Source organism: Haemorhous mexicanus, chromosome 6 (assembly GCF_027477595.1).
Source record: "Haemorhous mexicanus isolate bHaeMex1 chromosome 6, bHaeMex1.pri, whole genome shotgun sequence".
Taxonomy (NCBI): domain Eukaryota; kingdom Metazoa; phylum Chordata; class Aves; order Passeriformes; family Fringillidae; genus Haemorhous; species Haemorhous mexicanus.
Window position 1 is genome coordinate 3,244,812 of NC_082346.1, and position 17,053 is coordinate 3,261,864.

General features: G+C 42.8%; 1 protein-coding gene across 7 annotated transcripts in view; it reads right to left on the minus strand.

The window, feature by feature from the left end:
- Positions 1 to 17,053, minus strand: part of NAV2 (neuron navigator 2) — a 381,930-nt gene that overhangs the window by 37,702 nt on the left and 327,175 nt on the right. For 6 of the 7 annotated variants that reach the window (XM_059848310.1, XM_059848312.1, XM_059848309.1 and 3 more), the window contains 5 exons: positions 14,343 to 14,481; positions 8,945 to 9,236; positions 7,320 to 8,022; positions 3,206 to 3,673; positions 907 to 951 (listed from right to left, as the gene is read on the minus strand). In XM_059848310.1, coding sequence (XP_059704293.1) covers positions 907 to 951; positions 3,206 to 3,673; positions 7,320 to 8,022; positions 8,945 to 9,236; positions 14,343 to 14,481 — 1,647 coding nt within the window. The remainder of the gene's footprint in view (positions 1 to 906; positions 952 to 3,205; positions 3,674 to 7,319; positions 8,023 to 8,944; positions 9,237 to 14,342; positions 14,482 to 17,053) is intronic. The other variant, XM_059848308.1, reaches the window with a different exon arrangement.

The window sequence follows — 17,053 nt, forward strand, 5'->3', positions numbered from 1 at the left end:
TTAAGCCAGCAAAAGCCACAGCTCTTGCTCAAGCAGTGAGGCCACTGGATGAAAAAAGCTCAGTTGTCAATGGCCTTCTTTGAGGATTGAAGGAAAGCAAGCAAGCAAGCAAGAAAAAAGGAAGAAAAAAAAGAAGAAGAAGGGAAGAAGAAGGGAAGAAGAAGGGAAGAAGAAGGGAAGAAGAAGGGAAGAAGAAGGGAAGAAGAAGGGAAGAAGAAGGGAAGAAGAAGGGAAGAAGAAGGGAAGAAGAAGACAAGGGGAAGGAAAAAGGGGAAGGAAAAAGGGGAAGGAAAAAGGGGAAGGAAAAAGGGGAAGGAAAAAGGGGAAGGAAAAAGGGGAAGGAAAAAGGGGAAGGAAAAAGGGGAAGGAAAAAGGGGAAGGAAAAAGGGGAAGGAAAAAGGGGAAGGAAAAAGGGGAAGGAAAAAGGGGAAGGAAAAAGGGGAAGGAAAAAGGGGAAGGAAAAAGGGGAAGGAAAAAGGGGAAGGAAAAAGGGGAAGGAAAAAGGGGAAGGAAAAAGGGGAAGGAAAAAGGGGAAGGAAAAAGGGGAAGGAAAAAGGGGAAGGAAAAAGGGGAAGGAAAAAGGGGAAGGAAAAAGGGGAAGGAAAAAGGGGAAGGAAAAAGGAAGAAAAAAAGAAGAAAAAAGGAAGATAAAAGGAAGAAAAAAAGGAAGAAAAAAAGGAAGAAAAAAAGGAAGAAAAAAGGAAGAAAAAAGGAAGAAAAAAAGGAAGAAAAAAAGGAAGAAAAAAAGGAAGGAAGAAGAAAGGAAGAAAAAAAGGAAGAAAAAAAAGGAAGAGTATTGTTGCCACCTCTTGCAAACTGCGACCATCACCACCAGCCACAACAGAAACACAAAGCAAACTCCAAAGCCACCACAGAAGATGTTAAACCATGTGGAAACACCAATACCTGAGTCCCTTCTTAGGCAAAGTGTTCCTATCAAGATGTGGGTCGCTGCAGAAAAGTTAAAAGAAAAGAACTTCAGAGAAGAACAAAAGGGAAGGAATAAGATCAGGACGAAGGACGAACAAACATCTGCATCACCTTTTCAGAGGAAAAGGTGCTGGGGCCTCCCTAGAGGAACATGCACAGACCTCCTCACCCAGGTGGGGTTTGCACAAACATGCAGCTGCTACCATGCCAAGGAACCACATCTCCTCACAACCTCACTTCATGGCTTCTCCTACCCGCAACGAACAAAAATGGCTCTTTAAACATCAAATGGGTGTTTAAAAATACACTTTTCAGCAGGCTGTTGGTAAAACTTGATGAGAATATTCAAGTCCAAACCACTTTCCCATCATTTCTTTCAGCAGACACCCTTTAGGGAATGCACCTAATTACTGTAAAGAGGCATTGAGCCCAGACTGTTTAAATTTCCAAATCTTAGCCTAAGTTCCATTAGCAAAGTAAAATGGACCGATCAGTTGCCCAAAACTCAACTCTTTCAGTTTATGTTTTTACAACTGATGAGCAGAGCCTGTTAAATTTGTTTTCTAAGAAAATACCCTTGTGGTTAAGTAAATTAATTAAATGACAACCCTTATAGCTAAGTTACAGTATGGGACTGGGATAAAAATTACATCAGTGAGAAAAAGCAAGCTGGAATGTTTAGATTTTTGTCATCTTTTCCTAACTTCAACATTCATTTGTACAAGGATGACTGTAAAATACCTAAGGACTTGGAAAACACTCATGAGCCAAGCTGCAGTAAGAGACTGACGACACTGAATGACACAGGGACTTCACGACAAAAGGGACAGGCCAGAAAGGCAGTGGGAGAAGCAGCATGCCAGAGGGATGCTGAAATGCTAGTGAGAGTTTAGAATTGTAGGAAAAAAAAAAAAAAAGGCATGACTTTCAAATTGCCTTTGGCAAAGAAATGAAGGGTGAGTTAAAAATAGCCCCCCAAACCAAAGGGCATTGATAAATGAGAGCAAGACCAAAACCATGCCAACTGTGCTGTATGCCACTCTCCAGATTGATCTGGGTGGGTAGGTGGGTGTTTGCAGGGACTCTCACTGGCATGTCTTTGTGTCAGTTCACACCTGGATGATAAACACAACAGAGCACTCAACTGAGCACAGTCTGGCACAAAACAATTTGCTTCACTGAGATGGGCAACAAAACCTGCAGCCTAGAGCATACTCCTGTCCTGAGACAGCATTACCTGTCCTGTCTCCTGGGCAAAGTATTTCGGCAGAATTTGGGGCTAGCAGCAGGGGAAGAAAGAGGGCTAGAAAGAGCAGTCCAACAAGACAGAAAACAAGAGAAGGAGTATTAGAATGAAAAGATGAGGGAACAAAAAGGAATTATAATAAAACACAAACAGAACCCCAAACTGTCAGAACATTACATTCAGGTGCAATTTTCTCCACTGAGACGCAGCTACAAAAATCTTGCTACCTGAACTCATCACTACACATCAGGACATAGCTGATTTCCAGTGCTTGGAAGGGTTCTACTCTCATCTACAAGAGGTCCCACAGAGACCACTGCAGAGTTCACCCCAGTGCCAGCTCAGTGTGCCACCAATCCAGCTCTGATACTGGAAAAGCCCTGTTCCCTCCTTCCTGCTCGGCCTCCTCCCAGGTGTCCACACAGGTACCAGTGAATCTCATCTGTACAGAGCTGGGGAGCTGATCAGTCTGAAATACAATTCAGCTGATTGTTTTTCACTTGGATCCAGCTTCCAGTAGGATTCACTAAGCATTCACACGAATGCTAGCACTGAAATATTGTAGTGAACAACTGGAGGTAGGACAAGACAGCAGGGAGAGGATGAGAAGGGATCAAGTGACTATGGAGATGGGGACTTGTCTTTTCAGCATCACCTCCAGTTTGAAAGTCATCAAAAAGTTTAACAGGAAACAGCTGACTGTTCAAATCACAATTGGAGTGTTTTTAAAAATACCACTATCAGCTGAATTAACACTAGATCTTTGGAAGGATAACCTACAATGCAAAATTCAAGTATTAGGTACCATCTGGTAGCAAAAAATCGTCACATTGGCTGCGACAGCAAAATAAAAACCTCTTCTGAACCCATGCTCCTGCTCTGAACTGGGCTCCTTTCTGGGAATAACTTATCTGCACTGTCTGGTAAGAGGCATTACTTGCTTTGTATCTGCAGCACTGGCTGCTGCTGCTAGGACTTCATTCCCACTCAAGATACAAACAAATGGAAAGAAGAGAAAAGCCCACTAACCTTTCAGACAACGTAGTCTTAACACTGTTGGTTCGCACGAAGGGAGTCAGAGAATCATCCTTGGAGGCTGGAATCAAGCCACTGGAGGAGTTGTGGCTCAGCCCACCTCCACTGCTCAGGGAGATGTCTATGGACTCGCAGCTGGTGTGAAGGCTGCTGACAGACTGGTATCCAATGCCATCCTTGCTAACTGCAGAAGAACTACTGGCGTTGGTACCCCATGTCAAACTGTTGGAAGGAGCAGAGTGGGCAGAACTGGGGCTGGAAGCCAGTGGAGACTGGTTGAGATCTGTGTTTTTACCATAGAGGGGACTGCTGCCCCCACTGCTCAGCACACCACTGCCAGATGGGGAGTCAAGGTTACCCTGCTGGCTCATGGTAGCATGAGGGTTGGAGATGACTACTGAGTTTTTCATATTTTCAGCTGTGGTGATGGGAACTTGTTTACTAGGCTTGCCACCAAAAAGTCTGTAAAAAAGAAGACAGCATGAAAAATACATAAAAATATAACAGTAAACACAAGGATACCTTATATTTCATCTTAGCTTCAGAAAACCAGCATTAAGTACATGATCCTAGATTGTACATATGCAACTATACATTTATAATCTCCTTGTGTTCACTGTCCCTTTCAGTAAAGCCCAGAGGCAATTACAACAGCTCCTCATCTATCTCAGGTGTGTCACCCTTGAATCATCAACCAATGCTTCCACCAAGCTAAAATACTGCTTCACAGAACTAAGATACAACCACATTCTCTTCTGTTCCCTAAGAAAAAAGGACACCAGAGAAACAATCTGATGTATGGAACACCAGAGTGGAAGCTTGCTGACCAGGTTAATTCTGCACAGCTCACCAAATGCTCTGTACAGAAGCAGCTTTTGCTGGGATGCAACAATACACTCATACCAAAGGTAGGCTTGTTTCATTCCATGAGCCAAGCTGGCTGGAAACAGTATTTTTTACTGGAGAAGGTGATGTTACCTGCTTTTTGGCACCTGGAATTGGCTAGTAAAAGCTAGGTGAGTTCCAAAACTCGGGGAGGGAAGGAATGGAGGAGGCTGACCACAGCATCACTGTTGCCTGTGATGCAGCTCACTGCCAAGGAAGCAAAGACCCCAAATCCCTCATAAACAGTCAATGGGAAACTTCTCAGAAGTGCCCAAGTGCCTCAGTAGTAAACATGCTTCAGACCCAATTATCAATCATTCCAAAAATGATCTTCAAAATTAGGAAGGAAGTGTATCTTCCACTCCAGCTTCAAACATCCACTCCAAAACACTGCTTTTGTTTCTGCCTCTTGGCTCCTGTACTACCCTTGGAACCTTAGTTTTCCTCACACATACCTGTAGGGATTTGGTTTTTTACCCTTCACTGTGGAGTACTATGGGTGAAACCTTTCAGAACAGAGGACTACAGCACTTACATCCAAGTGTTCCTGAAGACTTCGGGGTGGGCATGTGTCACCGACATGCTCTATGAAAAATCCTTTCCTTAGGATTTTTTCCTCCTGAGTTGCTGAGAGGCCTCAGGAAAAAACTGTAAACAATGATTATCTGCTGCTGTGGAATGCAGCAGGTGGATCTGGGATTGGTCTCATCTGGTTGTTTCTAATTAATGGCCAATCCCAGTCCAGCTGTCCAGACTGTCTCAGTCACAGACAAACCTTTGTTATTCATTCCTTTTCTATTCTTAGCTAAGCCTTCTGATGAAATCCTTTCTTCTATTCTTTTAGTATAGTTTTAATATAAAATATATCATAAAATAATAAGCCAAGCCTTCTGAACATGGAGTCAACTTTCTCATCTCTTCCCTCATCCTGGGACCCCTGTGAACAGTGCATGAGGCATGCACCAGGCAGAACTTTCTCTGCTTTAGAGCATACCCAAGTTGTTGGACACATGGACACTAAGTCACTTTGTCCATCACTTCCCAGGAACACAGGCTGTGCTAGAGCTGGGCACCTGCAGCACCTGCAGCAAGCCCAGTGCTGCCCAGCAGCAGTGGCCAGGCTGCACAGGTGCTTCCTGCAGCTCCAGTGCATGAAACACACCTGAGCCGGGCAGCTGCTGCTACATGCTTGCCACAAGGCACCTGGACAACACTTCCAACTGAGAGGGCAGGTTTAGATCAGACATAAGGAAGAAATTCTTCCCTGTGAGGGTGGTGAGGCCCTGGCACACACTGCCCAGGGAAGCTGTGGCTGCCCCATCCCTGGAATGTCCAAGGCCAGGCTGGGTGGGGCTTTGAACGAGCTGGGATAGTGGAAGGTCTCTCTGCCCATGGCAGGGGAATGAGAATAAAATGATTTTCAGGGTCCCTTCTGACCCAAACCAGTCCATGATTCCATGGCACTCGGCAGCTATACCAGCTCAGTGCATTCCCCAAGGTGTTCCTGTGCCAGGGCATACAACCTCTTCAGCTGCACTGGGGAAACCACTCTTAAAGAAAGAATCCCAGAGCTTAAAAAACCCCAAACACCCACACAGCAGTTTTATAAGCTGTTTTTAAGCTACCCCCCGTTTATGACAACAGGGAGGTTACATATATTCACAAACTTACAGCTAAGTCTGTACCATTACAAAGGTATGGATTCTAATTCACTGGGTCACACCAAAAAAACTACGGGGCCAAGAGGAAATATGCAAAAAACAACGTCTGCAACTCAACTATGAAAATTAAGCTCAAAATCATCTTTACTGTCATCCTAGAAATCAGTAACAGGGAGATGAGGCCCAATTCAACTCTGACGTATTTCAACACATGACAACTTTGACAAGCTGGTGAAAATTCAAGTGTGAAATTGTAAATCAAACGAGGGAACAGTTAAATTGAGCCTCAGTGTCTGCTCTTTGAAGTTTTGTGTATTTCTAATGTAGCATTTCAACTAGGCAGCCAGCAATGCAGCTTTTTAGTAATAAAAAATTCCCAATCACATTTCTACCAGTGTGCCTCAGGTGAAATCACTGAAAACACTGAAAATCTGCATTTCTCTTTGTGTATCCTATAGAAGTGAAAGGCCTACTGGAGTTTTTAAGTAGCCATTGATGAAAATTACATGTTCCAAAGCACATGGCTTATCTATTGTTAACCAGGTACAAAATAAAGCATCTTCAATTATCCTCACACAGACTCTTCAAATAAAACCACCCATCTAAAAACAGTTTACAGCATCAGCCTAAGCTGCCGCCACAGCCATTATGCTTGCACTGGTGCTTCAGATGGAATGTGGCTTTCTCACATCACTGGAAGCAGGATGATGGAGCATAACTGTATGGGTATTATGGGCGTCACGACAAAATGAAATGCAAAACACTGCAACTTGAAACACACAAGCTACTCAAATTCAGTTGAAAAATAAGATTAACCGAACTTTTCACCAATATCAAGGCTTTGATATACACTGCATCAAGAAATTAGCTCCTCACCAACTATTTGGTAGTGTTAGTATGTGGGGTACTCTTGGAGAAATAGAAGACAGATAGGGTTTTTGTCCAAAAAATAGTATTAAATAAGAAAATTTAACCCAGCTTAGATGGTAATTTTATTTAGGCTTCTTCTTCACAGGCTAAAATGTTGAGTCTTGCAACATACTGGGCTAATCCACACAAGTTATAATGGTTTGCTTTGGGTGAATCTAAGCCTGGCAGGTCGATGCCACTGTCATCATGAAAATCTGAGATAACCCTCCAGTTGTTGGTTTATTTGATCAATGACTGGAATATTTCCAGGTTTGTTACATAAACATCTGTGCAAGAACTCTTCAGTAACCTCCAGGTAAGAAAATTCTTACATCTGTGATACCTGCACAGATGAAAGCATCCAGGTATGATTTCTGCAACAAGGTGACTCAAATTGTAATTGCCAAAGCTTCTGCCAGACAGGTTTGGTTTTTTTTTCCTGAATGTTAGACTTCTGCTGCTGTCGCGTGATGTCCTAAGTATCCACAACACTGGCCAAGCTGTTCATGTGAAATTTAATGTAAATACCAAGACCTTGAAGTAGGACACTAAATAGAAAGTGCTGCACCAAAGCCAGCCAGGCCTGGCTGGCAGAGTCCTGCTCATTCAGCTCCCACTAACACCACTGCAGAACCGAGGAATTTGTTGCCTACCTGCGCAGAGTGGGAGAGGCCACATCGGGGTACTTGACTCCTTGCTGGTGGGTACTCTGAGCTCCGCTAGCAGCAGGCTGTGATGCAGGGTTCACTTTAACAGAATTACATGAAGCCACGCTTTCGTTGTCAGACGAAATCCCTTTCTCTTTATCAGTCTGATTGACTAATCCTGGCAGAGAGCTTCCAAGGATTACCTTGGCAGGCTCTCTGATTTTAGGGACAGGCAACCCAGCTGACTTGCTGCTTATGTTGGAGTCTATGCTACTCGTGCTAGATCTATTCCCAGCTCCACTTCTGCTACTGGATTTACTGGGCCGGGGTAAGCTACGGTACTGAAGATTAGTTCGTGCACTAAGTGCTAAGTAGCCATCATCCTGGTTCTGGGAGCCATCAACACTAGTCTTCCGACCAGTGGTCCTACCCATGAGTCCAGATGACTTGGGGATCTTTCCCAAGGTAGCCGATCTACTGGTGAGAGTTGCCCCACTGGCAGTGATTATGGTCATGCCTACGGCTGACCCACTCTGTTTCTTAAATCCAAATGTATTAGCATTAGCAGCAGCTGTCCTAGAGTTACTTGTAGGAAGCTTTTTGGATTCATCACCACTGCTGCGTCCTGCATCTGATGGGGAACGTTTAACATGTCCAGCTTTAGGAGATAGTCTACCCTTTTCTGAAACCTTGGCGTCATCAGTTTTCCCTACAAAAATAGAAAAAGAATTCTAATATTTAATGACTTGAAAACATCAAGCAAATGATGAAACTCAAAGCAGCATGAAAAGCAAAAGCGCGTTAGCCACTGGAGTGCGGTTCAGAGTTATGATCTAGCCCGCACTGAACTTACATGCCACTCTAGTGAGTTACACATGCAGACTTGCCAAAGGAAGTATGTGGTGCCTTTGCCTTTGAGAATATGAAAAGCAGAACAGCCTCACAAAAGAGTGACAGATAAGCAAAAAAAGTTCCCCTCTGTAGCTACCACAGGTCAATCATTTCTATCGTTATGCACTAGTAGTGTTAGGCTGATAGTATAATTTCCCTAAAGGGCATTGTTAAAGCATTTGTATTGTTCAAAACAGTACATAATTAACTTTTTCATATACAATCGTGTACAAGACCTAATAAAAAGAGAGGTATTAAATGATATTGCTTGATTATGCAAATTCAATCAATTTTCATTCACACATCTGCAAGTGCTAAAATCATTAATACACTTAAAAGAAAAGCCAGAAATTATGTTTAGTATAAACAAACATGCTTGTTTAGTAAGGTGGAAAAAAAAAATCTCCTCAACCATATATATTGTATGCTTTTGGTTAACAGTGATTTCAAAAACTAAAATTATATTATTTATTCTTCACACAGCAATACTGTGCCAAATAAATAATTTGGCTTAAGACCAGAGTTTTTCATGAAAACAACTGGCAGAGTGTACCAATTTGAAATACACATTTTCAGACAGAGATAGAAATGTGGACATACAAGATGCTGCTTAGGTTAAAGCAATGCCTAAAAATACAGACAGGATTACCTGAAGTTCAGGTTCTGCCTTTGCAAAGCATTTAACCTGTTTTCACACCGAACACATTTTTGGCTTGTTTACATCTTACGCCTTCTCTCACCTGTTCCAGGTGTCTTTAACGTGCCTGAGGTGGTTGAAGGTTTAGGCCTTGGTGTGGTAATGCCAACCTGAGCTGACATGCCCCGTCGCCAGGAGCCCGTCTGGGCAATAACAGTGTTCTTCCTACCAGAAGTGCTTTTATCAGACTCATCCGACACATCAGAGGGGTTCCGCCTCCATTTGGATCCCGGCTCCATTTTTATGCCGCTATCAGATCCCCCATCGGATTTCTTGACCTCATCACCGGACCACAAGGAATTCCGCTCCACCTGGGAATGTTTCTCTGCGTCGGTCTAGGACAGATAAGGAATTGCAAGACAACTTTCAGAGCAAGTCTTTCTTTTAAGAAGCTTTGTAAGTAGGAACCATCATCCTGATTCATCAGCTCGGCAGTCATCTCTCAGTACCACCAAACACGACATGCCTTTGATGAAGAAATGTCACAGCAAGAAATTAACCCCAGCAATGACATATTATTTTAAGATGCTTTATAAGAACAATACAAAAAAACAAAACAGCCATGCTCCTTGGTATAAATAAAGGGGAAAAACCCCCTACGTGATGTATAAAGGATATATTCAGCTCCATGACACTCATAATCCTCCATCTCAAATTTCTGACAAACCCTTTTACTGCAATGCCAAAAAAGCATTTCAAACCTGTGCAGCCAGCCTTCCTTTGTTCCTGCTGCTTTCTTATCTCTTGCCTGGCAATCTGATCTCCAGAGCATGAGCAGGCAGCTTTTGGAACAGATCCGAATACGTGGAATGCTCTTAATTCTAACCTAACATGGTAGAAGGAACCCAAGGACTGAAGAAAAACTTTCTAACAATATTTGAGACTGACTTCAATATATAAATTACTTTAGTTTCTCTTGCAGACTGTTTTTTCCCCCTACTCCTTGCACAGACTGATTGTGTTACCAATCTCTTATGGAGAATTTTGCTAAGCTCAATATTAAATAGAAAAATTTCTCATTAGCAAACCATTGCCAAAATCTCAGAAATGCTTACATTAAATATATTACCCTATATACATATATATACACGTGTGTATGCTTTATTTATTCCCCACGCATTAATATTTGCTAATGAGTACTCTTCCAGAATTCTACTCCTGTCAAATGCTGCTGATTAAACTTGGTGAATGTGGTAACACCACAACCAACCAACCATTTTGTGACCAGCCACAAATGACAAATATCCACACATTTGACTCTGATCAGGATAAAAAAATTCATAGCTGAAGTGTTCTCCAACCACCCCAGCACCATGAAAGAGACTGACAATTCAGCACCTGACTGCAGTTCCCAAGTACAGGCTGATGGGTTTTGGTGAGGTTTGATGCCACCTTTCTGCCTTGCAGCCTCAGCAGAAGATCAGTGTGCTCAGAACTGTGCGGTAGGCAAAAGGAATAATTTATTTAAAAGGAAATTATTTGAAATATCCCAAAGCATTATAAAGCTCACGGTCTTTATTCCTTTTGGAAAATCAGAAAAACACAGCACGGGAGAAGCTGTTAGATTATTTACAACGCTTTTCAGCTTTTAAGTTCCTAAAGAATGTTTTAAGTTTATGACTTTTCTTTACCTACCAGATCACACCATTAATATTAAAGAGTTCAGGGGAACTGTGGTTGAATTTCCTCTGCTTTTTACTGTAACTAGTTTTTTTTTAAAGCCTGAAAAACTAGTTAAGCGACCAGTGTGTGAAAGCTGACACCACACATCACAATGGTCTTTCTTCAGTCAGGAAACAGGGCTTGGGTTATTTATCTACATATTGAGTCATGAGACTAACATGCATTTTGAATTATGGATTTATGTAATTTCATATTCTTGTACTTTCCTTGTGTTTGTTTTCCTACCTCTCCATTCAAAGAGAGCAACCCAGTGTAGCCTTGAATGGATCCCTGCTCTCTAACTCCCTTCTCCTCCTGTGCCTGCCAGGTTTGGGAATGGTGGGACACCTTTCTATTTCTGACCATCAGAAGGCGTGTCATAAATTCACTGTGTGACTGTTCCTATGTCCTGTGCCTCTCCAAAATCACTATTTCATGCAAACAGCTCCTACATTCACAAATCCTGGAAGAGAGCACAGGCAAAAAGTACCAAATAATCAACCAACAAGGCCACCTCAAAGACACCATTCCTCACGTGGTCACTTCAGCATCTTGTTCCAAGCTCCTTGTCTGGAATTGTGTGGATGCACTGTTAGTGTTCAAGAACAAGAAATACACCTACCTGCTAGCAAAGGCCTTATTCTAGTTTTGGTTGACTAGGAAATATTCCTGTACCTTCTACTTCCCCTCCCCTAATCTGTAAGGTTAGTACAGTCAGTCTCCACAGAGAAAACAGCACTGCAAGAAGTCCCCTACCTTTGCTCTCCTGCCTTTTATTCTACTGCTACACCCACGGCCAAAGCTTTCCTGCAGCCTTTGAAATGCTGCACCTCCACCTTTGAAACCCTCTGGCCAGAGATGTTTCTGTTTAATGGTAAACACTGAGAACAGCACAGAAACATGACTAAGGAATCAAAACCAAAACACAGTGAAACCTGGCTCGGGGATTGCAGCTGAAACTCCACCCACCCAGAAGGGTAAAAGTGGAAATACTCTTGGCTGGAGGTCATGGCAAGACACAGCGAGCACAAGCTGAGAGCAAAGCCACCAGGATTTCTCAACTCACTCATAAATTTTTTATAAATCTGAAGCTGTGAACAGATCAAACCCATCTTTCCTGAGAAGATGTCTTATCCAACTGCTTAGGGATGCTGCAGTTTTCTAGATAAAGGAACCTTTCTATCTTCCAATCTTTTTACCATCACATGATTGAATTTGTTACTTGGTCTCTTTCTCCCATCTTATTTCAGTTAAAGAAGTTATTTTCAAATACCCACCAGGTCTTAATTTCTCTTAAAAGTATGCATATTATGTGACTTTAAAGGCACACTATATGTAGTACTGTGATAAGGTAACTTATCTAATTCTGTGCAATAAAAAGGAAAAATACTAGGGTGCCAAAACTCCTGAGAATACATTAAGTGGTTTGGCACTTGGCATAATCACAGCAGGACATGGGAATGTGGCAAGGCAAATTCTGGTTCCCATCACTAGCTTGTTCAGAAACAACTTGCAAACATCTTCACTGCATTGCTATAAAAAGAGGATACAGCTATGAATGTCTCTGAAGATGGAGTTAATATCATATTTGAGCCCTGTTTCTCAAAGACAGGGAAACAGCAGTTTCTGGAGTATGGGGTACTCATCAGCCCTGAAAATCAGAGAGAAATCTCAGCAGAGATTTTTTTTCTTACTGCAACTATGCCTTTCTTTGCAGAGATGATTCTGCCTGAGTTACTGATTTTATCAGCAGACACTGACATGTTCAGACTCTCTCCCTTTGATGTTGCTGCATTATTTGCTTGGACTCCCAGCTGCACATGTATTAGCTTCAAGCTCCCTCCTTAATTATCTGAAATCCAACTTCTGTACCCTCTGAAAGAGACGTGACAGAATCACAGCAGCTCAAAAGCACCTACAGTTTAGGGGAACCAAAGCAAGGGACACCCTCAGGAGAAAAGTCCACATCCCTCTGCAAATGTGTGCTTGTCCTTTGTGGCTCACCACCCTGGGGAAGGCAAACCTGGGCACTGGCCATCACAGCAAAGACAGAAAAGGTGTCTCTGCAGCATTCACTGCATCATGAGCTCTGAGGTCTACAATTGGCAGCAAAAAAAGAAACCCTGCAAGCCACGCATTTCAGCACTCCAAGCTCTTTTCATTCCCTTGGCTGACAAGATTTAGAGTGTTTGTTCCACTGAAAATCAACTACTTTATGGGCAATAATTTGCAGAAAACAGAATGTCCAGAATAAGGATTGTCATTCATGAAAACTGAGGAGAGAAGCAGGTCAGAGACACACATCACACCAAAAAACTGCAAACACCCCTTGTACATTCTTGGCTCCCAGCTTCCTCTGCCAGTAACTATGCTCTGCTGCCTGAACAAGCTCCAGGTGCTTTTCTTCTGGTGTCTGTCTGCACCCTCTTGGATACTGTAATAGTTGTGGAGGAGGAAGAGGAGTTTGTCAACATAAGATTTTGATCTCTCAGAGGTGTTTCCAAGAATCTGATCCATCAGAAGATAGAAGTCACATGAGTTTCTATTTTTTTTCCTCAGGTTAATGTTTAAGTCACATCTCCCTAAGTCATCCTTTTTTTTCTCCCCCAACAGTATTGCAATGTTGAAACAGTAACAATTGTCAAAAAATACTTCTAGCTGCCCATCTTACTGTCTGTCAGCTACTGAAAAACATGCCTGATAAATCTTAACTCCTCCCAGCTTGTATGGGACTTGAATTAGCAGTTCCAAGTGCCTGTGCAGTCGCTGATGGGCAAACAGAGGCTACCTGGAAACCCTTTGTGTAGGCTCAAATATGCGCTGCATGGCAAGGGAACAAAGACTGCTCTGTGCTTGCACCACAGCTCTGGAGACACAGCAACACTTCACAGCAACCACAGGCCTCCATCAAAACTGATGCCAAAAACAGATTTAGGACCCACTGATGAAAAGGACTGGAGAAGATTAAAAGGGGGAAGAAACAGAGGAGCAGGTCACACCGACATCCCTCTCCTCTACCTGTGGCACTGCCAGGTCACCACATCCCAGTGGCTGCAGCACACAGCACCTGAGTCCCTCGAGCAGGACCAGAACAAAGCTGGACTTTTTAGTCCTGCACTTTGCCAAACAAAAAAAAAAAAAAAAAAAAATCTATGGAATTGGTAAAAAAAATGCAGTTTGTATTAGTGCAAATCTCTGTGTCACACAATTGTTTGATCAATGAAAAATTGTTAGATGCCTTCCCTTGTTCCACCCTCTTTAGATGTGTGGTGTCTGTGAGTGTACCTGTATCCTGCTGATGGAGGCAAAGTTTATCCTCCTATGAAATGCTGGCAAACACAGAAAGCCTTCAATAACACACAGTTCTGGAAATTTAATAAAATCAATTTCATTTGCATAACATGCTTACTTTTCTGATGAAAGTGTAAAAAACCTTTGAACTTTGACGTTTACCTTAGTGTATTCTGTTATTTAAAAGAAAAACATAATACCATTTCAGACCTAAAAAAAAAACTATATAAAATCCCATTTACATTTGTTTTCAGTGCCTCTAGGAAGACAAGACCCAATTGTTGTGACATCACCATGGCAGGGATGCCTCGGGTTCCACCCACAGAGGAAATATTTGCAAATGCCATGGATGACAAGGTGGTTATTCTTGATACTGTCTATACTGAAGGCTGGCTGTGTGTTCAAGTTCAGCAACCTAAAACAATGACACCTCCTGCACAGAGAAAATAACAAATATCAATGTTAGCTGAGTAAAGCAAAGCTCTTACCTGTGCATCTAAGTTCTTGCGGGAGGAGGCAGGTGTGTTGGCATAGGAGCTGATGGAGGAGCTGGTGTTGATGTCATCAGTACTGAGATTGTCTATGGTGTCACTGATCCCACTGCTGACAGAGCTGCTGTCATCCCAGCTGGAGGAAAAGCACAACAGAGGGAGGAAACAAGGGTCAAAAGGCACGCCATGATTCCAAAGGAAGATTGTATTATTTCTACAACCCTTAGCTCTCTTGTGGTTGCCAGAAAGGCCAGTGCATGCCATCACCAAGCCAAGGCACCAGTGACACAGCTCTTCCTGACTCAGCTGAAATGCGTGCCTGCAGCCCCAGAGCTGGGGAAAGGAGTGCCATGAAGGGATATTAGTGGGGAATTTTTTTCCTGGGGGGTGGTGAAGCCCTGGCACAGAGAAGTTGTGGCTGCCCCATCCCTGGAAAGGGTCCAAGGCCAGGCTGGATGGGGCTCTGAGGGACCTGGGATAGTGGAAGGTGTCCCTGCCCATGGCAGGGGGATGGAACAGGATCGTCTTTAAGGTCTGTTCCACACCAAACCATTCTATGATTGTGTGCACAGCACTGACTTGCTAAGCTGTAACACAGGGGTGGAACTTAAATGCAAGGGAAAAAATTCACCCTGAAGCAACCTTTTGTACCTGGGTGTTCCACAGACCTGGGCAACAGCCTGGATCTACCATCAACAGCATCACCAGCCTCAAAGAACTTAAGCAACTAGAAGTTCAGTGCCTCAGATGGCAAATAACCCTCCTGAGCTGCACCACCCTTTTCAAGAAGGGCAACTTCTCAGGACTAACTTCTTTCAGCATGTGATAGCTTCAACATTCTCCAGTAAATGAGAAATGGGTCACTGGAAGTTTAGGATGAACAAAACACCAACAAAACAAAAACAAAACTAACAAACAAAAAAAGACCTTGCCTGAATCACTGATTGTTAGAACAGAAAGAATCAAAATGACCTAAAAATGGAGCCAGATGCTCCAGCTTGTAAAATGCCTGTAAAAGTAAGCTGCTCAAGGAAGAGATTTATATTCTGGCTTACAAGTGCTCCATCTCCAAGAACAATGAAGCTGGGACTGAAATATTATCCTGGAAGAAAGGAGCTCTGTGAAGACACTTCAGTCCACTGGATAACTATTCCTGGAAATCTGGAAATGTAAATATATACATCTCATAGGTCATTTGCAAAAGGTTAAGAGCTCATCACCTGGCAGCTCTCTAGCTATTTATAACCTCAGCTTCAGATTTTGGGATCTCCAGACTCTCTTCCCTGTTGCACTCCTGTTTGCTTTACAGACTTGTAACAGAGATTGCACAGAGGTTTCTGGCGGGACAGTGTAAGCTATATTCACAAATCAATATACTGAACAGTTAACATTTGCATTTAAACCTGAACTGTCTTAATCTGTGCTAAAAGAACTGTGTAAAGAAAGGCAAACTACCTCTGTGTGCTTGAACTTTATTCATAGCTTCACACTGATTTACTGTAGCCTTTCTACATAAACTTTGTCAGCTTTGAAATGGAAAGCATTTCATTTTTTCCCACTTAGCACTACAAAACACCTTCCTACATGACTTTTAATGTTGCTTTAATAATTTTAATTGCTTTTTCTTACTTGGGAGTGCTATGTTCACCCACACCTATACGAGGCCTTTTAGGGAACTCAGCACAGCTTGAAGAGCAGCACAATTTGCTGAACCACAAATGAGTGTGGCCACGGGGACATCCTCCTCTGCATGTCACAGGAAGGGTTACAGCTGGCAGTGCTCCTTGCTGACTGCTCTGTTCTCAGGGAAGGTCCTCATCCATGTGTCAGCACAGCCAGTTGTGCCCCTTCTCCCATATCCCTGTGGATGAACCAGCTGGGAGGCTCAGATCAACAGCTCCAGCAAGCCAGGAAAGGAAATTTGGGGTGCTCAGGCACACTGCTCTGCTGGAACAGGGATGGGGAGGGACAGGGACACACCACAACACACAGGGACACACCACAACACACTGCTGGCCCCTGCCACAGGCCCTTTTTGATGGAGCCTTGGGGTCACACCTTCATCACCCTTCACACCTTCATCTTTTCTGCAGCTCATGAGAATTCACTGCAGCCAGCCCTGACTGACTCTCAGGACTGACCCAATCCCAGGATTTCCAAGATTTTCCAAAGGCTTTTTGACAAACCTGCAGACACTCCAGCTCTTGTGATTGGAAAGGAATGCTGCAGTCTACAGTGTTGGTGATGCTACAATTCAAAGGAAAGAGAGAATTTTTTTTCCAGATTTGCCTTCACCTGGATCAAAGGTGCAACACAACATAGAAATCCATATTAACATAAAACTCACAATGTGAGACCTCCTGAATCTGAGAAAGGCAGGCAGGCAAATTTGACACACCAATTTTATTTGCTGTTTTGAAAAATCTTTTCCAGCATAAGTGAATAAAAGATGTGCTGCCCATGCCAAGAAATGCCAGGGGGGGAATTGATAATCTGGAAAAGGATTGAAAGACATCTTTGAAGCACTTTCTTATTTAGAGTAGGCAATTAAATATCACAAGGCAAAATATTGAAAGCCATACTACTTCTAAATTTCAGTTCTGAAAACAGGTCCTATAACTGATATTTATTTCTCTTTCCAAATCTACCACATAAAGCATTTACAATTCCTAGGTAAGTCTGCAAATAAGGTACTAAAATAGTTAATA